The sequence below is a fragment of the Protopterus annectens genome, chromosome 1.part0 (assembly GCF_019279795.1).
Source record: "Protopterus annectens isolate FY-2018-M chromosome 1.part0, PAN1.0, whole genome shotgun sequence".
NCBI classification, from domain to species: domain Eukaryota; kingdom Metazoa; phylum Chordata; order Ceratodontiformes; family Protopteridae; genus Protopterus; species Protopterus annectens.
The window spans coordinates 862,459,027-862,483,689 of NC_056725.1; the positions used below are offsets into that span (position 1 = coordinate 862,459,027).

Genomic DNA, 24,663 nt, shown 5'->3' on the forward strand with positions numbered 1-24,663 from the left:
TCCTCTTCTGGGACAGTTTGAATAGCCCTTATACTTAAGAGAAAGAGAGAACTTGCCTTTGAGCTTCTGCCCACTGATTTAGGGGTAGATCTGGCCAACCATTTGGGGTTGGTAAAGTGTGGAAGTGGAATCTGTATCCTTGGGAAACTATATTTAAAACCCATTTGTCCTGGGTAATGAGTTCCCAGTTTTATGCCTGCAGAGCAATCTTTCCCCTAAAGGAGCAGTCAGTTGAGAAGGGCTTGGAAGTTTTAAAGTTAAGTCATTGAGACAGTTTACCACAGGGGGGTATTACCACTCCCTGCTTTGGAGGTGGGAGTCCCCCACTGCTTAGTCCTGTGAGTACCTTGGGACTGAAGCCTGAGTGTTCTGCTGGTACTGGGTTTGGACTGAGAAGGCCTGGAAGAGGCAGGAAAGGACAAATTCTTAGAGGGCCCATGCCTACTAAATCTTGGAGGCTGCACATGCAGGAAATCTTTAACAGTTTGCATAGATTTATCTTTTTTCCTCCATCTTTTTAAGTACTACTACTGCTTTGCTGCCAAACAGGCGGTCCTGGTTTAAGGGAGCATCCAGCAATTTAGCTTTAACATGATCTGGCAAAGATTGCTCCTTAAGTCAAGCATGCCTTCTAATTACAGACCCAGTAACAGCAGCCCTGCAAGATGCCTCTAGTGAATCAAAACCACATTGCAAAGTACGTTTTCCAACTTGTTCAGCAGAATACATTACATCCTTATTTTCAGCACAGTCAGGAATCAACATCATTTTCTGTTTAAGCAATCCAGTAATAAGCTGCTGATACGTAACATAAGTAACTGGCAATTTAAGGCCCTAATGGCCAAGGTTGCAGAAGTGTATACCTTCTTATCCCATCTATCCAGCAACCTGGAATCTCTATCAGAGGGGGTAGGATTTCTGACAGTAGTAGCCTTAATGCCCTTGGGTTCCTGTGAAACAGTCTCAGGATCCGCAGTAGAATTTTTAAAAAGGAACTTGTGAGAATCAGGAACCCTGTAATATCCATCAGGTTTTCTGGGAGCAGGAGGTAGAGAGTCAGGGGCCAAGCTAGATTCCGAAAAGGCATCAACAATGTCTAGTACAGGGGGGATAGCTAAAGGCCTGTGCTGGGGCAGGAGTAAGAAATCCCTAAGCCTCTTTTTAGAATCAGAGTAATCCTGGCTTTCCCAGCGAAAATGCTCCCAAGAGTATGCAAGGCTTCACCAAAAGAGAATTCCTCTGGAGGAGAAGCAGAGGGAATAGAGTCCTCTGCATCAGAATCCTCATAGGTAGATAAGGGTGAATCCTGGTCATCAGAGGAAATAGAAATTTCAAAATCCTGATCAGAAGTATCATAAGCAAATTCAGTCCTAGGTCTCTTAGAGGGGGAAGGTTGGCTTCCCCTGATTAAAGTAATAAGGTCTTCAGCCATTCCTATCATTTGTTTTTTAGGCATAGTGGCCTGACCATGCGGTCTGGGCATCGGTTTTCTAGACATGGTTCGAGTTTTAGGCCTTGAAGAAGAAGATGGCGTCAGTTTAATATGGAAGTCAGTAGGCCTGAATACACCCTCAGAAGCCGGTGCCTGCACAGTGGCTCTGGACCCAACCAAGGTAAAGACATCCACAGGTTCCACAGTTGAAGCATCTCGTGGCATATCTGACTCCGAATGGGTCTCAGTAGAGGCCTGCAAATCTGAAGTAGCGGGTATCAGGGGCTGTGAAAGCGCCTCACTGAGTACTGGCGAACTGGTGACTAGCTTAGGAGAAGCGTCGTCGGCAGCTTTGGACCTAGGCGGCCTGTCTCTGTCTTTAGCTTTGCATTTTTTTGGAATGTCGGTAGTCAGATGGCTTAACGAAGACATATCTGGATAATTGAACCGAGTACCAAAATATTTAGAAGCATAAATATACCGACAACAAATAGTTTGTTGTTTAAATAAGGCACAAAACCGACAGCGAGGTACGTCATGGTCAGGGCCTAGGCAAGGAATACAGTACGAATGAAAATCTTTATGAGGTATTTGCTTTCCACAAGAAATACAATTATTGACTTTTACTAACATCGGTTTAGAGCAAGAAAAAGTTTCCCCAACGGGCAACTTAGCTTTACTTGAAGACTTTGGTTCTGAAACTCGAAAACGAAAATTTCAGGAGTCGGCCGAACGGCACTTGCGAACTGCTTCTGCTTCGGGAACCACACGGCAAGAATGACTGATGTAATGGCGTTGGCTGCATGCTTTATACCCATGACTACCTGACGTCATGGAAGGTGAGACAGCAACAGACACAGGACCCAAGACTTTGATAATCAGGCCGACTGAGGGCTACTGCAAGCAGATAACCCAAATGTGATGACTGCAACACTGAAACACGAAGATCATCAGTAATCACAAATGAGTGAAATTTCAGGAATATGAACAGCATCCTGAAGCATAAAAACAAAAAAGTTATTTTTTCAGGGGAGTAAGAGTCCCTGTACCATACTCCACAATATGTCATCTCTGAGATCACACCATTACAGTAAAAGGGGAAATCCTCAGTAAACTGACAAACTGACCTTCCAGGGAATAGTCTGGTACTTATACATTAGTGATTGGCTACACGAATGCCAATCGCTAGTGATCTGTGGACAAGGCTGGCTCCAGAAAAAAAAACACAGAAAGAGTTGAAAGAACAGCTTGATTTTAAAAGCTAACAGAAGAAAACACTCTATATAACAAGAAAGTTAGTTCTCAGAAAATAACATGAGAAAACACATTAAGGCATATGAAGGGGACTGTGAAAGAAAAAAACTGACCAAAAAATGTAAAAAAATGTGGAACATATGTCCACCAGAAGACACCACCCCTACAATTTAGATAAAATGAGTAAACTTTGATGAAAAAAAAAAAAAATACCACACAAATGACATTTTTTGAAAGGCAGATGCAACTAGCTTGAATGAGAGCTAGAGATGAAAGTCTGTTAGCAAAAATAATGGTTACAAAGGGGGTTGGTAGCTTAGGAAGGTTTCAAATTCAAGCTGCCTAATAGCATTATTTATTTTTTTGTAGATGAATATTGACTGCCTCATGCCAGAACGGTGGTATACCCATATTTAAAAAAAAAAAAAAAAAAATTGGAAACATCTTACTACTTTCTGCAAAGGAAGGGAAGTTACAGAAAAACTGAAATATGGAGATGCATGCAAATAACTGTGCAGATTCTCTTTATGTCTACCTTTGTCTACCAATTCATTGTTTACAAGGCATCATAAGAAACTAGAATAGTTTTAATCTTAGAATATTTTCTAAATAAGGCTAGAATTTTAAATGTTTGTTTCTACTCAATGGAAACAGTTACAATAAATTTCACAGATTAAGAAATATGCACCATTATACAAATGCTAGTTAAGTTTTAATTATTGTGGCATCTACCTACCATCTCTGAAAGTCTCTTAAATTAGGGAAAGTAGTCGTTCACTTACAGCCACTTTAAAGCTGAAGGGAAAGCTGAGAGTATTAAAGCTTCGTCTGCTTTATCAGTAATGTATGTTTTTTATGAAAAGCCTCATACACACACACACACACACACACACACACACATCTGAAATGTCATTGGAAGGAATGTGTGTGTATATCCTAAATATAGCAGCTGAATCCTTATCTTACCTGGTTTCAATCCTTATTAACCGATCTATTCAGGAAGCCTATGTCCCTCAACTGTGGAAAGTTTCATACATTATACCTCTCCATAAAGGTGGCAATTCCTTTGACTTCTCAAACTACCATCCAACAGCCATTCTGTCTCTCTTATCTAAGCTTCTTGAGAAATGTATTCACTCTCAAGTTATGCAATTCCTGAACACACAATCTTCTCTCCACCACTCAACATGGCTTCCGCCCACACCACAGCACAACTACTGCTCTTCTCTCTTTTACCAATCAGGTTAACCATCACAGAAATAATAATAATTATTTATCTGCTATTTTTTTAGATCTCTCCAAAGCTTTCAACATGGTCTCGCACCCAAAACTATTAAATGCTTTACCTCCCTATCCTTTGCCCTTTCTGCTATCTCCTGCTTCAAAAACTCTCTTTTGGACAGACAGCAATCTGTCCAATGGCAAGGTGAGCCATCTCCTCTACTTCCAACTACCATAGGTGTACCACAAGGCTCAGTCTTGGACCCACTTCTTTTTTCTATCTTCACAAACAACCTACATATCTCCACCCAGCAGGCCACACTTATATAGTATGCAGATGACTCGACGCTTATCTGCTCAGCCCCATCTCTTACCACCCTACAGCAGTTGACCCAAGTATCCTTCAGCTCTGTTGAAGGTTGGACCACTGACATCCAACTTATTCTAAACCCTAACAAGACTAAATTACTCCTGTTCACCCCTAATAAATCTAAAGCTACTCCCTTAACTTTCTCTAACACATCTAAAAACGGCACCATCTCTCCTACTGCCCATACTAAACTCTTCAGGGTAGAAATAGACAAAAAGCTTTTCTTTGATGTCCATATTGCTCAAACCATCCAAAAGGTACACAAAAAATGGGAACTCTTTACAGACAAATTTCTCACAGACAAGGCACGAAACACCTTAGCCCAAACTCACCTACTGTTCTCACATTTATATGCAGTACCAATACTGACCCACATTATAAAAAAAATGATCTTAACAAACTTGAGTCATGTTATAATAAAATTGCCAAGTTTGCTAACAACTCCACCTTCAGAACTCATCAGTGTCAGGCACTTAAGGATATTCAATGGTTAGAACTTCCTCAGCTACTCACCTTCCATCAGCTAGTCATCGCCTTTAACATCCTAAAGTACCCTGACAAAACTCCGGCACTAAAACAACTACTTTCGCTCCACTCTACTAGTCGTCCACTCCATTCTACCAATAAAAATCTCCTCTGTATCAGTAGTGCTAATAATACTGCAGGGAAAGTTCTATTCTCTCATACCATAGCTAAAACCTGTAACAACCTCCCCTCTTCTGTAACTTCTGCCTCTACTACCACGCAATTCAAAAAGTTACTTAAATCACATCTCAGGAAAACCTGGATATGTCCATGTATAACTTAATTATCACTTCATTTCTTATTCCACTTTGCCTCCTTCCTAGTCTACCTACTATAGTCATACCACAAGAGAATAAGCTTTAGACTTATAGACTTGTATCTATTTCATATTTTATTAGGACAGTCTTAACTCACCATTGTTATTATGTATGTCTCTGTGCTATTATTGTCTGTTTGTCTATTTTTGTTATTATTGTATCTAATTGTGGAGCTTTTCTCCCTGGGCCTCCAATGTAAATGGATCTCGTCCAATTGGACTATCCCGGTTAACAAATGTAAAATAAAATAAAATAAATAAATAAAAATATATGTATGTGTGTGTGTGTGCACAAGATGAAAGAGAAGTGATATTAAAACTATTTTTCACATTCTTTAGACCAAATATAATTGACTAATACTCTTGACATCTTAAAGAATGATCTCAGCTTGTTTATACATACACTTTAAGAGCTAGATACTCATCCAGTGGAAGGGCATAGCAGGCATGTTCACATCTCTGTCTAGCTTACTTTTGGAAAATATGTAAGTCTCCTTCTCTGGGGATTTCCACTCTTCTCCATTCAAAATGTCCAACATTAAAAAATGCATGCATGACATCTTCAGAGGGATTAGTATCATCACTGTAACCAAATGACTGAACATTATGACTCAACTAGTGACTAACAGCTGCTAAGAAACAGTGCTTAGTTTTAAGAGTTTTCTTAAAGAAAAAAAGTTCACTTTCGATAAATCAAGCATCATTTCTAGCAAAAACGTAAACCTTTAACTTCCCATTAAAATTAAACACCAATTAGAAAACAGCAGCAAGACTTTATGAGTGGAATCAATTTCACTACTTCATACTTACCAAATTAAAACAAAATGTGCATGGAATGAAGCCAGTTTGCATCCAAATCTCTTCAAATGCTTTAGCAATCTGGCTTAGTGCACTTCCCTTCCATTTGTAACTAATCTGCATACACTATGAAAGAAAACAAGCCATGTATAGCAGGGGATGCACATACTCTTCAGTGCTTATGGAAAAATATATACCAGTCTTGTGAATCTTCTGAGAGGAATGTATAACCCATCCAGCACGTTGAAGACAATGTCACCAAAACTTCATTGGTACTTCACATTAACATACTCCTTAGGCAAAAGGGAGTTATACACTAAGTGACACAAACTTTTTGATATTTTTTCTTTATTGGTCTTTTCATCTTATAAATCACCAGCAGACTGAAATTTAGAAAAAAAATATCTTTTGAGCAAGAAGACTGAAAAACACTTAAATTCACAAAAAAAAAAAACTTGGTGCTTAATACTTTGAACTATATTGCAATAACTAAGGGTAATTTCCTCTCCAGTTCAAATGCTGGAGAACATATAACATGGAGATCAGGACAACTCAACTGGCAACACCAACTAACGCATTTGTGTCCAAAAAATGTCAGCATATGGCTGGTGCACTGAATCCACAATATCAGGCAAATACATAAAGTGATACTCACCTGTACTCCCTTCTTTCCATATGCAATTCCTCGTCCATAAATTGCACTAACCAATTCAGGATCTTCCTAATCAGAAAAAAATCACTGTTTATCACTTCAGTAACAACATTAACCTAGATATTCTTAATGCAGATTCAGTTTAACTATCTAATATCAGATAACAGAAATGCAACAGTATTATTTACTTGTTAAAAAGCCAATGAAATTTATCCAAAGAACCCTTTTCAGCCATGGGTCAGAAATGTATAAAAACAAAACACGCACACACTGCAAGTTTAGCGAGTAATAAAACATCAAATTTTCAAAATTGTTTCAGTATAACAACCATAAGCTAAATCACACCACTGGCCAATTCTGACAAGTGCTGCTCCTCAGCAATGACAGCAGCTTTCAACAATCAGCAGAGCAGCTGAATCATATCTGTAAAATGCAAAGAACAAATTGCCTTCTCCTTGACATCAGATGAGATCAGGGAGATGAAAGGTCTTTTTTTTTTGTTTGCTCATGTGTACTAAGGATAAAAGGTGTACAACCTGGGACTATTACTGAAAGATCCTGCTACCAGTTTACAACTTGTTCTGCACAATGGAAAGGCTGAGTTTGATATAGGAAGCTGAAAGCATAACTAGTCAGCTGCATAAATTGAAAAGAATGTGCTAGGGATGGGCAGAAGTGCAAGTCAAGTTGTTTGAAGATTAAGATGCAGGCAAAGCAGGTACATCAAAAGAAACCCGGAAGGTAATTTGTCCCTTGTACAGTGGAAGGTACAGGTGTATAACGTTGCTCACTCTAATAACCATTCATATGAAAAGCTCACTGATGCACTTATTCCCCATCCACTGGAATTAGCCACAGGCAAATGTTCATACTTCTTGGTCTTTCTGAGCAGTCAGTCATCTACAGAACAAAGATGAACTACTGCCCTCACCAAAGACAGGGGTATGATACTTGGCTAAATGGGATACCAGCCTGTGCCATGTTCAATTCTTTTCTTAATAAGAAAGTAAGTGGCAAATCTACTTTGATTGTTTATACACTAAATGTTTGGTACTTTCTGCCCTGAAACCCACAGGACACGGATATGGGACTTAACGCTCTTGTAATCAGTTTTGTACAAACAGAACAAGTTACAGCATCTAAAAAAGAGAAGAAAACTCCTTCCAAACATGGCTGTAATTATGTAAAATATAGTATAAAGAAACAGAGGCTAAAGATATACAGCGATTATAACCCATAAAAATAAAGCACCAATATAAAGTTTCAAGTAATGTAAACAAATCACATAATCTAAATATGCAAAGACTAAGCAGTAGCAGAAGTATTGGGACATGAATAAAACTGGGTGAATTATGGTTGGCTGATATAACCATGTGACTTCTGAACTTTTTGTGATTGGTTGACCTATAACTTTAAACAGTGTTTTGAAAATGTTTATAGTTTCATGATATGATGAAGCAGAGGTTACTCTGCAAAAGCGCTTACCCTCAAATCTCAATAAAGTTATTTGTTGTGTATAGGCAATTACAGCCATGTTTGGAAGATGTTTTCTTCTCTTTTTTTGGATTTGGCTGCTTCTATTTACTCCAACCTTAACTGAGTGGTCTACTTTTTTATTGTGTGTTATTTTACAGCATCCTAGAAGCCCTGACACAGGAATCTGTATGATAAGGATACTATTTTTGTCCTATACTCCTCTGACAGGTAAAAGAAAAGTGAAAGGAGGCAATCTGCCTTCCTCCTTTCAAAGCTGCACCACGTAAAAATGCATACGAGTTAAAGGCTGAAGCTACAAATGTCCTCTTTTCTTCTTCCTTCCCAATAAGCATGACATGCAGACACTGTCCCTTTATCCCCTATCCCAAGTCTGAAGGAACTCTGGGTAACTGCTTGTACTACAGTAGTGATCGTTCTACTCAATCTATACTATGTAAATCAAAAGGATCAATGGTGCAGTATCACTCCTTATCCATGGAAAAATACTAAAGCAATTAGCTACCTCAATGGCAGCCTTGTTCCTGATTCAAGGAGTTGGTCATATCACCCCTTTGAAAAGTGATACACATTGGATACCAAATCAAGACAAAGGACAGGTTATGCTGCTGCAGTCTTTCAAGGCATGATATGACCACCTTCTTGGATCAGGAGTAATTAGCTACTTTAATGGCAGCCTTGTTCCTGATCCAAAGAGATGGTCATAACATGCCTTGAAGGACTACAGCAGCAAACCCTGTCCTGCTTCTGGACTTGGTATCCAATATGTAGTACTTGTCAAAGGTGTGGATGGTGGCCCAAGTGTTGGCCTCACACACAACCAGAGAAGAGGCATTTTTAAAGAAAGCTACTACAGTGACTGTTACTCAAATGAAGTGCATCTTTACTTGCTCTTCTAATATTTTACATGATACTCACAAAAGAGCATAAAATGAGTTAAACTGCTATTTACAGGGTGTATATTTAACATTGATTTATCTTGCTCATGTGATATAAAAGGGATAAAAAAAAAGCTGATCATTCTGGCTGAAATCATCAGTTCTTTCTATACCATACCACAACTGCCTACATATAGCCATAAAATGCACTATTTTCTTCCTTTCATGTTGGAAGTTAGGATACTGGAGGCTGGACTGTTTCATACTGACATAAAACAGGGATAAGTTCCATGACTTAAACCATCCCTCTGAAAGGCTGTATACAGTTCATCATAGCGTACAGCTCAGATATGCGCCTAGCAGAAGAAAAAGGTCATAAAGAAAAGGGCTTTTCAAAATAAAAACTTGAGGCCCACTAAGGTAGTAGCTTTAAGGTGAGCTTACATAATTTTTTCCACCGCAAAATGAAGTTCACAAGGAGGAGGAGCTCTAGGTGTAAAACTCCTTATAAAAACTGCTTGACTGTAGAGTTAGAAGATAGATGAAGCCCACTGACAGACAGACTTAACAGTTGAAAGGTGCCGGTTAATGACTACAGAGGGAAATCTACTTTAGAACAGCTCAGCTCAGTACTCAAGAACTCCTGGCTCTCCTACTGCAAAGGCAGGATTTCCCATAGAACCACTCCAAAAAGGAGAAGCTTTTCCAATTAGCCATGCAGGATTTGCTGGTGCTTTGCCTTTTGGGCTCTTGTAATGTGTGCAGCACTTCCTCGGAGAAGTGGTTCTTGAACAGAATTATCCAGACAGCCAGAATGAAGCTTCTTTGGTTTGGCTGTACTAGCAATCTGCCCAGTTATATTAGTAGGGTATACAGATCTGGTATTGACAGCAGTTCCTCTGCTCATCTAAACCAGCTGAGAACCACAAATGTCACAGTCACAAAGGTGCTATTAGAAATAACTTTTTTTTTTTTTTTTTTTTTCCTTCTTGCCTGTTGGAGCACTTGGGAAGCAGACGGAGAGTGAAATGCATCAAGGACTTCTCCTGTTTAAGGGAAGAATAAGATATCCACAGCTAAGCCCCTCTGTATGCAAACCAGCAATTTTATTTTTTAGCTGTTAAGTGACTACTGATGTATACAGGTCTGCTTCTAGGGCCCCTCATCTCAGAGGTACATTTATGAATGCTTCTCTGTACAACATCCACTCATAGGTTCATAGGGTAGTACTAGGCTAACTGCCCTTGCGAGCCATTTCAAGCCTAGCCAATTATCCCTTGTGAGACTCAATCCCTGCACCTTGTGTTTGTAAGGCAAACACCTTAACCATTAGGCCACTCATGACGGTCAGAAGACGACCTACTGAGCAGATGTGTCAGGGAGTTCTTGTCTGATGGTACGCATGATGTAAGGAGGTATAGAACTCACTTAAAGACCAGGTCCCAGGCCCTCATGGTCCATCTGTAAAACAAAAAGGAGTATGTTGACTCTCACTTATGTATTACATCACTGTGGTGTTGTCTATTGCTACCTTCAACATACCTGGCTGCCACACAGTTTCATATGTCTGAAGGACAGTAGTTCAGAGCCATCATTTCTTTATGTGCTAGCTCAACAAAGTAGATAAACTTCTGAGTGGTATGTATCCTCCCCAGGAAGCGTCTGAGAGATTTGCTGTTAGTCTGGGTACTGTCTTGTAAAGGGCATCACTGGGCCTTTCTGTACTTAGAAATATCACCACTTGACTTTCCTTTAAATGAAAAGATCTAAGGTATACTTTGTCCAAAAAGAGCTAGTGCGGTTCCCAGAGATTTTCAATGCACTGCTGTACATACCTCATATGGAGTATGGCTATAGTCACCATGAAGATATTGGCCAACATATAATCCACTGCTTTCTGAAATGTTTTGCTCTCTCATTCATCTTACTGGCTAAGCTTGGGGAAAACGTGAACCCATATGAAGAATGGGTTGCCTTTGTGCACAGTACTGCTCTTTCAGATTGCTAAATTTAGGCTGGAATGTTTAGTGAAATACCTAGTCTGGAAGAGCAGACTATCTGCAGCTCTTCTAATAAGGGTGTATAAATCAGGCAATCTATGTACGGGTACCAATCCATCCATTCTTCCTCAACCCCTTTTTCCCATTTTACACATGGGGTAGGGGTGTCACTTCAACAGTGACAATCATCTCAAGCCAAGGTTTACACCGCCAGGTCGTTAGCCCTGCTGCAGTTATTTAACTCATTAACACCTATGTGATGTGGAATGCCACACTTGTAGCAGTTTACAGATGTAGGGATTCCAGAGCACCAGAACATTTCCTGAAAAATAAACTTAAAAATCATAAGATAAAGAAATGTAAATATTTTGAGAATAAAAGCTATTAAAACTGTACAAGTAGCAATGCTATCTGTAAGAAGTACTACTTACAGTGATAACAGTTAGTGCATTGATTGTCTTTTATATAACTAATGTAATGTTTTAATCCACACAAACCACAAATTATTTTTCTGGTAAACTTTCACAAACATTTTCATGTCTTGAAAACTGTACAACTAAACATATACTGAACATTTTTGTTAACAGACATCATCTTTCACATGAAAAAAATCCTCTATAAGTGCAAGTTTGAGATATTTATAGAAATATGAATACATGCTTAACTGTATAATTAGCAAAACAAGTAATACTGAATCTCTCAAGATAAGTGACCTACAGTGCAGATATCAGAGTTTTTCTTCAAAAACATGTAATTAAAGTTCCATTTAATGTCATAAAACAGTTTGTAAAGCACTTGTTTTTGAAGTATTAAGTACATATGGAAATATTGGTTATTGTCATAATTTATTGAAAATAACTAACAATATTTCCAGCGTAGTGTGATTTAAAGCAGCACTGACACTGACTTATCCCATCACCCACAATGATGTTTCACACCATACACCTAAACAACATGTAGGTCTTTAAGTTATGAAAATATGAACATAAACTTGAAAATATGAATAATAATTGGAAAACAAAGATTAATTTCTCCACTGGAACACATCCTAGCCTAACTATTTTAGTGTAATTTTGTTAATAAGTCCTTGCCCTTTCAACTACTGCCTATCACTATCTGGTAAGTCACTTAGTTAAAGATAGACCCAAAAAAGTTCTGGATGCCATAAAGTGGTTTGGGTATGTCCTGAAGTATATGCACAAAAAGGTGTTTTAGGCTTGATGAGTTAAGTCAAGAGTTGAGTGTCCTCAATGAATATAATAGTCCGTTCTGATTTAGAAAGGCTAAGACATGGCTCCGCTCCCCTCACTGCCCCCAAATTCCACCCGCCCCCCACTAGTGCTAAATTTAAACCAGACTTTGCCACTCCCCTCCTGCTAAGTACCAATCAGCACCTCACACATCATTGAGCAACCCTGCCCCCTTAACCCATTTCCCTATCTCTCATTCTTCCACACCCTGTTAGCACAGTCATCCATCAAATTTGGCTCGCCCCCTATCACAATGCAAACAAGCAAAAAACACTAATTACCCAAATGCCTATACTGCTTCTATTTTACCATCTCACTGCCTATGAACAAACACTTGACCATGTTATTCACTACACAAATGGTCAAACAGACACCCACAACTTCACACAACACCAAACACTTTACCTTCCCTTGCACACCGAATATACCACCCTGTATAAAATACCACCCCTGTATAGCCACAAAACATAATCCTAAAGACAAAGACTATATAAAGCTTATAAACAATCTCCTAAAGCTCAGAATATCCTGTAAACACACCAAAATCCACAGGTGTTGAATAATACCACAAGGAAAAAATTACTTGTTAGCAGAAAGTCTTTTACTTTTTTCTTACTTTTTCTTTTATTTGTACCCTGTGTGTTTGGTGTGTTTAAAGGATTGTGGCAGCTGGTCTTTCTTTCTTTTTTTTTTTTTTTCATTTTCTTCATTTTTGTCAGAATATCCTGTCACTATAACCTTATAACACATGGAGACATTCATCCCAACCCTGGCCCACCCACACCAAATAACCTCTACTCCCCTACCACAACCCCCACAGTCAAGCTACCCATGAATACTCCCCACTAGTTCCCTCCTAGCATTTCACCTATATTAACAATAAGATTCCCAAACTACATGCCCTCCCTAGCAACCCACTCCCCAGACACGTGTCTTACGGAAACCTGGCTAAAACCCAGTACTACTGACAATGAGATACTATCTCCAGGATACAATATTCACCGATTAGACCGTGCTACAAGGAAAGGAGGTGGGATAGCAGTCCTTTACAAAAATACTCTAACCGTTAATAAAGACACCATTCAACCTCCACAATTCAATAACGCGGAACTCCTCATAACCAAGCTACAGATTAACTAAAACAAACACTTGAACATCGTCTGTGCATACATTCCACCAGGCAAAAACCTAAATACCCTAGAAGATCTCCTTTACTGGTTTATCCACTACCTATCCCCAAAAAAACATAGTTCTTGGTGATTTTAACACCGACTGGCACCCCTGCTCCTCTGACTACCCCCCTCACTCATATAAACTTATCTGGGTTTAAACAGACCATAACCTCTCCAACTATGATAAACAAACCAACCAAGAAGGAAAGTATTCTAGACTGGATCCTAGTTAATAACCAACCACAACTGTACACAGCTGGTACTCTCCCTGATGACCTCAGCGACCATTGTGTAACCTATATCATAAAACATAAGGCAAGAAACCCTCACCAGCCCAAATATAAAACATTTACAAACAGGAAAAACTTTGATGCTGCTATATTCCAAAATGAATTAAAAGCAGGTGACTGGTCAAAACTAAAAAATCTAACATTAGAGAAGGCCATAGATCACTTTAACACTACATTCCTAAGTATCCTTGATCCCCATGCTCCAGCACATACAATAAAAACTAGATCAAACACAGCACCATGGCTCACAAAAGATACCAAAGCAAAAATCAAAAGTAGAAACAGAGCCTGGGGCAGCTGGAGAACAACCAAAGCCCCACTTGACCATCTAAAATATAGTCAACTCAGGAATGATACAAAAAAATCTATTTTACTGGATAAAAAAGCTTCTACCAAAATCTCCTATAAAAACACCACAACAACCCTCAAAAGTTCTGGGCAGGCTTAAATCAACTACTTTGTCCAGGTCACTCCATCACCCCAATCCCGGCTAACTACACCTATAGTTCCCCAGAGACAATAGCTAGTGCCTTTAATAACTTTTTCACTGAAACAATCCAAGCCCTACCAAATCAACTAACTCCCTCTAACTTAAACCACATGCCTAATCTACCTAATAATCACCCGGAATTTGTCTTCCAACCAATATCCACTAGTTTTATCAAAACACTTCTAAAAAATCTAAAACCTACCACCCACGCTGCTGACCTCCTCCCTGCAGACTACCTGCAAATAGCTGCAGATGTTATTGCATATCCCATATCTATCCTCATCAACAGAACCTTATCCGAAAATGTTATCCCCTCCCTCTGGAAAATATCTCACGTCATCCCACTCCACAAAGGTGGTAGCTCCTCAGACATATCCAATTATAGACCCATTGCCATTCTTTCCCCACTAGCCAAAATAATGGAGAAATGTGTACACAAGCAACTAATGCAATACCTTTCACAGAATAACTTGCTATCCAACTCCCAGCATGGTTTCAGGCCATACCACAGCACCACCTCAGCCCTCCTTTCCTTTACTACTGCCATAAACCAAAACAGGAATGACAATAGGCTAACCTCTGCCCTCTTTCTTGACCTATCAAAAGCCTTTGACATAGTCAACCATGGACTTCTCATTCTTTCACTAAAATCTATTTCCCTCAACAAGCCTGCTATCCAATGGTTCCAGTCCTACCTGACTGGTAGACAGCAGGCGGTTCTATGGCAGGGCAAGCTCTCCAGCCAGCTACCTCTCACACTTGGTGTCCCAAAAGGGTCGATACTAGGTCCACTACTCTTCTCTATTTTTATCAACAATCTCCACACTGCTATCCCTAAAGCCACCTGCATCCAATACGCAAATGATTCCACTCTTATCTGCTCAGCCACCTCCCCATCCGACTTGCAAATCTTAACCCAAAATACATTTAACACTATCGAAAACTGGCTCACCAATTAACGCCTACTTCTGAACCTCAATAAAATTAAACTTCTACTCTTCTCTCCCACTAGTAGATCCACCACACTTTCATTCTCTGTCACATCTAACAATGGTACCACTATTTCCCCAGATAATCACACCAAACTGCTTGGGGTTATCATAGACAATCTCAAATTTGACCTACAGGTCAACAAAACCATACAGACCATCAGTACGAAGCTTGGATCACTGTATAGAAACAAGACATTTTTAACCCCATTGGCTAGGACTACAATCGCCCGATCACACCTACTCTCTACTCTCTTATATGCCTCGCCTGTACTCTCAAACCTCAACAAATCCGAACTAGGTAAGCTGTCCCATAGCCACAATCATATTGCCAGATTCACCACTGGCTCCACCTATAGAACCCACCACTGCCAGAACCTTAAACAACTAGAGTGGCTAGAACTGCCCAGCTTAATTCAATTCAATCAACTCTTAATAGCGCACAAAATTTTGTACCACCCTGAGGATACCCCCTCACTTAAAAATATTATTAAGCCATATAGCAATCTAAGATCCCTACAGTCAGCCGATAAACTACTGGTCCAAACCCACAAAGCTAATAACTCTGCTGGTGAATCCCTGTTTGCCAACTTTATTGGCAAAACCTGGAATTTGTTGCCAAACTATCTAACCCTACAATCCTCCAAAAGTCTCTTCAGAAAAAACCTCAAACAGTATCTCAAAGTGAATTGGCTATGCCCATGTACCAACCCTGATTAAGTTATAAACTAAAAGCATATTCTGCAATTATCATAACTTGTAACTACATCACCAAGCTCTGCTTCCAATCTGATGTCTCTTACTTTTAATTGTCTGTCCATGACAATTGTGAGTCCCTAGTAGGGAACACTACTAACCCATTGTATATAATCACTTTGTTTTTATAATTGTTTGCTAACATCTATGTAAGTTTGTCTTTGTGGAGCTTTTCTCCCCGGGCCTCTGCTGAAAATGGACATGCATCCAGTCGGACTATCCTGGTAAACAAATGTAAAATAAATAATAAAATAATAAATAAAGATGGTCAGGTCTGCATCTCCTCAAGTCACCTGTACTGCTAAACAAAGCAGACCATGCCCTGCCGCGACTGTGCCAGGCATGCACTTTATATTTGGAAACCTCGTAACAGTCCCCACTGAGGAACTCCTGGAGGCCCAAATGCAGCAAATCAAATGATCATGCTTTTTGCTGCACCGCAAATTCAGTGCTTTTAGAAGCTATGGCCATTCACCAAGTCACATTCCAAAGAACTATGGCAACCCTTTCAAAGTCAAGTGTGTTTACTTTTTTGGCATGTTGTGCTCAACACAGGGCACTTTATAAGCACAACCTGTCATAGTGAAACCATTATGTAGAAAATGAAATGCTGATATGGAAGGGTGATGTTAAAGTGCAAACAATGGCATGGAACATGTATAGTAGGAGTGTGTTGCCTAACCATACAACAGTTTTGCTTCTTAGTACCTCCAGCAGATACAAAAGTAACTTACTTTTACCTAGGACCCTGTGGGGGGGGGGGGGTCAATGACACACCCATACATGCTCAGTGCACCTAGCAAGTGGTCATGTAACTGCACAACACTGCAAAAGCCCCTCAGTTTGATCTGGCCCAGAGAAGCAACAAATGAAAAACGTGCTACTAAGGAATATTCATTAGGCAGTGCCTTACAAGAATAAGTGTCATTGTAGAAACTTCAGATTTACATGATATAAAACCTTGCTGTCCACACAGGCCTCATCATGCTATGGAAGAGTGTAGGCCAGCAATTTCCAAGGCTTGCAAATAATTCCGCCGGACAGGTAGAACAAGATCAAATAAAACCACCGTACTAGTGAAAAAACTTTTTATTATCTCTTTTGTCCCCAAAGAGACTTCTTCAGAATGAACATTAACGTAATTATATCAAATAATTAAAGAATATTTATATGCCATTAGGGTTAAAAACGTTAACAATGCTCTATACAGGCATACTGTTAGATGTCCTGAATATAACAAGTTTTTTATTCCCAATTTTGGAACATGTACCTAGGAATTTGAGGGGAGGATGGTATAATGATCAGACTGAACAAAGGGAGACTACGTGGCAGTTAAGTTCAGGAGCAGAAAAACTGCCAGGTATGAATGATTCCAACAACATAAAATGTTTTTTTTTTTTTTTTAAACAGGAGGTTAAAAGTTTGTAGATATTTATCTAACTTTATGACAATTTTATTGTTGTTTGGTGCATTTTTAAGTTTTTTCATATAATTTTTCTGTATTATTGTTCCTATGGTATGTGAGTATGTCCTTATCTGCTAATTAAGTCATTAGGGGTGTTACTTGTTAATTAACTGAGGGTGTGTTTAACCCTATTTAAGAGAATAGTTTTTACTGTTTTAATGTTTGTGCTGAATAAGTCTCTTTCGGGACGAAAGAGATTATAAAAAGTTTTTTTGCTACTATGGTGGTTTTACTTGATCCTGCTCTACTTGTCCGGCGGAATTATTTGCATTGTTAGCTTGCCACTTCATCCTGTGGAAATCTAGTTTTTGTGTGAAATTCCAAGGCTTGTTTAAAGTGAGGAAGATGCAACTTCACTTAAAACTACTAGATTTCAATATGAGCCTGCACTTTAAAACTGTAACTACCTGCTGTCTTTACAAAAGATAGGTTTGCTTAGCATTGCTATTGTGGCAAATGAAATGCTTGCTCATGCTGGAACTTGCATGTGAAGTCATACATAGTAGTGAGAGGAATTTCCAGTTCTTGGGAGGTTATCTTGCAATGGAGGGGTGCAAGTTCCTGAGCAGTAATGCAATATAGTCGAACAGCATGTATTATTATGACTATGTGCACTTGTAAACATTAGCCATTGTTGCAATGCTATCACAAACAATCTGAACTGTCCAGTGATTCTGTTGCGTGATGCTTAGTAACACTAGATAACAAAACTTGCATGGTGTCCTCCTACTAGGTACGCTATGCTTGGTCTATTATCACTCCTGCCCTTGACAGCCTAATTATGCTAGGTTGACATATAGCATTTTGTGTGTGTCGGGGGGGGGGGGGGCAGGGAGAACTGGTATATGCACATATTGTTGGGCAACAGCATTACGGTACACAGATATTATTACTGTTTATCGAAGGTGCATTGTCATCCCCTTTGGTAAAAACTCTGTACCCATGAACTACCACATAGGCGGCAGTCTAACATCGAATGTGTGATAAGAGACCTTGGGACCCAGGTGGACAGTAGTCTCTCCTTTGATAATCACATCGCCACAGTAGTCAGGAAATCCTTCTACATGCACACCTCAACATTAAAGGGTTCTCATCCAGGAAAAAAGAGGTCATTGTTCCCCTCTACTCGACACTCATCAGACTCATTATAGAGTACAACGCCCCTTTTGGAATGTACCTCACAGGACATTTGCAGCAGCAGGAAAGGCCACAGAAGTACCTCATAAAGAGCATTACTGGCATTAAACAGATGCCCTACACTGACCATCTCAAAAAATTCCAGCTTTACTCCATAGCATATCACCTACTCCAAGGTGATCTCTGCCTAACATATAAAGCTATGTCAAACCCAGAGCTGTTGGACATGCTACATCTAAAGAAATCCCAATCCCTCCGAGCTACACTCTCTAGATACCTAAACCTTGTCACCACAATAAACAGGACATGCTGGAGGGATAGATTCCTGTCCGAGAGACTTCCCATACTCTGGAGCAAGCTGTCCATCTATGTCAAGCAAAGTTCCTCATTAGCACTCTTCAAGAAAAATCTTGATGAGTGGATGGGAAATAGGAAATAAACCCGGGGTATCACTTCTGTGGCTCTGCTCGACAGGGGAACAGGAAAATAACTTTCTTGGGTGGCATAAGCCAGGGATCCTTGTTATCTAGGCTTACTTAGACCCTTGGGCTGATAGCCTAGTACCTACATATGAACCTATGCACTTTGCATGTCTTACACTTGCTGGAGTAAAGATCTTTATGTATTCTTGCTACATAAACTAAACAGACTGTGTGTGTGTGGCTGTAAAACACACACTACAACAAAATTGTACCTCTGCATCTTATTTAGGAAGGTATTTGGTTATGTCACCAATGTATTTGTGACTTCAGCAGGGTCCTGTCAGTATGTGAATGTGCTGTACCTGTCTGCAGATATACTCAGATTATCAATCCATGAGTAAACCTGAACAGTGTCAGAACCATGACCTGGGGAAGTCATAACATTGGGGGTAACCAACAGTGATGTACTTGTAGAAGGCCAGTGCATGTGGACACAAAGTACAAGCCTCAGTTAGGATCTGCTCACTGGCTCTCTTTTTTTTTGGGCGGGGAGGGGGGGCACAACACAAGGAGGGCATAAAACATGTCCATGGGTATGCAGTATGATCTTGCTACTGCCCACAGATACAATACAGCCACATAACTTTACCATGCAGTCACCCAACAGACTGTATAAGGGCGTGTGTATGACAGCTAGTGATGCAATTATTCTCACATACATTTTCATTTTCCTTCCACAGCAGGGTGACCAGCTATTGGGAAACAAAGAAAATGCAAGTTCTCACTTAAACGGAATGAGATTGTGCTGCAGGTCCTCCATCTCTGTGGATGGTAGATGATCAGCCATAAGAATTCTGACTCACCCTTTTGCGACCATGCCTGTTGAGATGATGTGAATGACATCACTGCTGCTGGTAGCCAAGCAGAAATTACAAGCAGGTGAATCATCAGGAAACCAACATTATTAGTGCTGCTAAAGCTCATACCACCAACCTGACACAGAATTTGAGAGCAATGGGAGGCAGCACATCAACTGAACCACCTTTATCAGAGAAAGAGTTTCTCGCCTCTTTGCATGGGGCATCTGACCCATCCAGACATAATAGGAGAGTTCAGGATTTAGGAGGTGAGCTTGACCGCCCAACAAGAATAAGCACTGGATATGCCCCAGATAGCTATGTCTTTAGAAGATGAATTATCTGCACAAACTGAGTAAATATGTGGTGTGGTACACATTAAAAGCATTATCACATGTTTTCACAGGGACATCAAAACTTCAGACTGAAAGGTCACCATACAAGGTGTGTTCCCTAGTGTTCTGTCCTATCTGTACAGAAAATAGCATGCAGTAATTCATTCACTGGGATTCAGGTAATGTGACATGTCTTATTTATTGTGGGTACTTTCCTTTGGAGTCTTCACAGATAATATTCCACTACGGATATACCACTGCTGATGTTGGAAATCTGCTGAGGCTGTGTCCCAAGACAAACAAAGACACAGAAGTCCACATGGCACAGCTCCACACACAAACACACACACAGACACCCTCCCCACATCCATAGCATATCTATACCACTTCCAGCATATACACAATTGTCCACTGACGTCACCTGGGCCTTCCCACCTATGCATATGACAACTGTGCCTTGCCCTTTGTATTCTGTTACCTGGGAAGCCAACATCTGATGACCAGTATGGTCAGACTATGCATGGAATAGCACAGCCTTGATAAAGATTTATATGCATCATTGCTTTTGTTTTCTGTATGCTACAACACACTACGCCCACCTTCACCTGGCATAGCCTTCCCCTACAGCTGACTCCTCCGTTACTGGGTGTGGGACTTCCTAATCCTCAGTGTGTTTGCCCTGCTGCAGCTGTTTGTATATAATGATGTCAGACAATATAGCAATGAATGGAAAATATCTTACTGCATGTGGCAGGGTAATACTGCAAGACAAGTCTAGATAAATCCAGACATTAGAAGTGGGCCTTCAGCAGGCCACAAAAAGGTTTGATGATGGATCATCTGACAGGCCATGCTTCTAGTCATCCTCTGTTATGGTGTGGGGATTTCTTGATAGGTGTCATTAACCATATCTCCAGGTCACAGCTGGCATCTCAAATAACATTCCCCTGTGTGAAATCACCCTGCATTCACCACTGTTATAAGCTGCATGTGAGTCATAGATGCGGCCTGGGTGACCTGCAAACACACTGTACATAAAGCACTATGCATTACAGATCACCATGCATTTGATGAAGTGGAAACCTTTGCAGTTAATGTACCTTTTTCCCAGTTTCCCAGGTGGGGCATTTACTGCAATGTGGGTGCAGTCTATGGCCCCAAGTACCTTTGGGAAGCAGGCTATGTCATAAAAGCCCACAAAGTGCTCTCTCACTTCTCCATGGTATGTGGAAAGCACATATTCTCCCCACATGCTATAGCATGGCATTGAGGATCTGAAGCTGTATCCTTGAAGCAGATGTCCAAGATGCATCCACAATGTCCCCTGTTGGTCACAGACACATCCTTGCAGCAAAACCTCAAATACTTTGGTAACCACAGGGACAGGTACTAAACATATACCATGGACCTGTAAATGAAGGCAGCAGCTCAACAAACTCCTGCACGGTGGCTCTAACCACATGGCAGCAATCCACAATTTCAGTGTCACGGACAGTATGAAATGTTAGGCACAGATGGATGACATAGCAATGTCAAGGGTGACAATACCTGCTGCATATACACATTTAAGGTTTATGACTGCTGCAGCTATCACACGTTTTCACAACTTACTCTCCCTACTACCAGCAGTAAAAGCTGACAGACCAGTCTATGTGCAACCAAGAAAATCACTGTACTATATACAGCTTTGCTTTCCACCCTACCACCAATACTACCTACTCATATCATCACATGTACTTTGCACAGCCATGCCCCCAAACTCCTCGTCTCACATCATCAACCAATTATAAAGTACAGTTTTGTACCTACCATAAATGTAGATGTTCGAAGATCCACATTGCTGCAGTCCTTACACTTGGGTAGTCCGCTGTCCTCGGTCGGCCCGAATACCAAAGTATAAGGCTGACGTCGGTCAAGGCGCATTAGTCTGACGTCAGGACGTCAGGGTACAAATGCGCATGACCGACGTCATATCCTCAGTCTTTTCTTGCCCCAGATGTCAGAAGACCCTAAAAGGTAAGGCCAAAACCAAAAACAACAACACACCAAACACCCTGCACCAAATATATGTACAATATATACAAAATTACAAAAGTACAACCCAACCCACACAACCACCCCTAAACACAGAGGGAAGGAGGGAGGTAATTGGACTGCAGCAATGTGGATCTTGAACATCTACATTTATGGTAGGTACAAAACTGTACTATGTTCTTCATCTCACATTGCTGCAGTCCTTACACTGGGTAGAATCCCAAAGCAGAGGTAAGGGAGGATGGCAAATCATAAAGAAGCAGGAGCTGCCAAAATGCCCTGTAAAATAGCAGTGGCAAACCCAGCCCTAGATTTAGAGTAGAGAGGAAGGTGGTAATGCTTAGAGAAAGTATGCACTGAACTCCAAGTAGCTGCCTCCAAAATATCCTTAGTAGCTACCCCCCTTAGAAATGCTGTTGAAGTGGCAGTAGCCCTAGTGGAATGAGGCCTAATCCCAGCTGGAATCTCCTTGCCATGATGGGAATAACAGAAAGCAATGCCAAACCCAATCCACTTAGAAATAGTTTGTTTTGACACAGGCTTGCCCTGAGAACTCAAAGCAAAAGAAACAAACAACTGCTGAGACTGCCTGAAATCCTTAGTCCTGCTTAAATAATAGCAACTGCCTGTGTACATCTAAAGTGTGCAAAATCTTTTCCCCCTTATTTTGGGGACTTGCATAAAAAGTAGGCAAATGAATAGTTTGGTTTAAAGCCACACTAGAAACCACTTTAGGCATAAAGGAAGGGTTAGTACGTAAAGATACCCTGTCCTTATGGAAAATCAAGAAAGGCTCAACCGCCATAAGGGCCTGCAATTCAGAAACCCTTCTTGCAGAGGTAATGGCCAACAAAAAAGCAGTCTTCCATGACAAATATTTCAATTCAGCAGTAGCTGCAGGCTCAAAAGGTTGTAGAGTGAGTTTCTCCAACACAAAATTGAGGTCCCAAGCAGGAGCAGGAGCTCTACGTGGGGGTCTTATATTCTTTGCCCCTCTAAGAAATTGCTTGAACAAAGGATGAGAAAACAATGGTGGGTCACAGTCATAGTGAGCTGAAATTGCTGCAGCATGAATCTTAATGGAAGAGAAAGACAAACCTTTGTCCAATAACTCAGTAAGATATTGAAGAGCCACACTTAAATTTGGCTCAGAAACATCCAAATCCTTTGCTGCACTCCAAAATAAAAATCTCTTCCATTTTTCTGCGTACACTTTCCTTGTACTAGGTCTTCTGGCTTCCATAATCACATTCAAAACTTGTTGAGGAAGTTGAGACCTGCTGTGGTTCAAAACAGAGTATGCCAGGCTGTTAGATGAAGAGAGTGAAGCTTGACATTGAGTAGATGACCGTCCTTCTGAGACAACAGGTGTGGAATCAAAGGTAAAGGCCATGGAGGCTTCCTTACCAGACTTCTCAGTAATGGGTACCAGTGCTGCCGAGGCCAATCTGGAGCTATTAATATCATCCTTGGCTTGTCCTGTCTGACCTTCAGAAGTACCTTTGGGAGGAGAGGCAGAGGTGGAAAGGCATACACATGAAGATTTTTCCAACTGAAAGAAAGAGCATCCACTTTCCAAGCTGTGGGATGAAACCTTTTCGTGCAAAACTTTGGCAGCTGGTGGTTTAGTGGAGAAGCGAACAGATCTATGTCTGGAGTTCCCCATGACACTGTCAATTTCTGAAATACATGAAGATCCAATTTCCACTCGTGGGGATCCATGATTTGTCTGCTTAACACATCTGCTAAGGAGTTCTGTGCTCCGGCAGAAACCTTGCCTGAAGATTTAGTTGTAAACTGAGAGCAGTCTCCCACAAAATCATTGCTTGCCTGCATAGAGGATAAGAATGTGTTCCCCCTTGCTTGTTGATGTACCACATGACAGTTGTGTTGTCTGTTAGAATCAACACCTGCCCTGGAAGAAGTAAATCCTTGAAAGCTATTAATGCAAACTGGACTGCTAACATCTCCTTTCAAGTTGATATGTAGATGTTGTAGTCTGGCAGGCCACTTGTCTTGTATCCACTTTCCATTTAGATGAGCTCCCCAAGCTTTGTCTGAGGCATCTGTCGTTAAAATCTGACTCGCCTCTGACCGGGTCACAGAGAGTCCCTTGTTTAGGTGACATTCCTGAGCCCACCACAAAAATTCCTTTTGAATGCAAGGTATTATTAGAATGACAGTGTCCAGATCCTGGCAGTGCTGTGTCCATACATTTTTGAGATACCATTGCAGCTTCCTCATATGCAGTTTGGCATTGGGAAGCACCAGAATACAAGATGCCATGAACCCTAAGGCTTGAAGGACTGTCCTTGCAGTCAGCCCGGACTGATGAGATAGTTGACGAAAGTAAAGGGAAAGATTGTTTTGTTTGTCCGGGGTCAAAAAGGCCATCTGGGTTGCTGTATTCAGTCTCACACCCAGAAAGCACATGTCTTGAGAGGGTACTAGACTGGACTTTATTTCGTTCACAGAATACCCCAGGCATCTTAGCACTGCTATCACATATTCCAAATGCTGAAGAAG

General features: G+C 40.5%; 1 protein-coding gene across 1 annotated transcript in view; it reads right to left on the reverse strand.

Moving 5' to 3' along the window:
• The window catches only part of TTC13 (tetratricopeptide repeat domain 13), a gene marked incomplete in the record, with an annotated part of 1,979,199 nt that overhangs the window by 1,600,059 nt on the left and 354,477 nt on the right, over nucleotides 1–24,663 (reverse strand). The window contains 1 exon segment of the mRNA XM_044063689.1: nucleotides 6,572–6,637. Coding sequence (XP_043919624.1) covers nucleotides 6,572–6,637 — 66 coding nt within the window.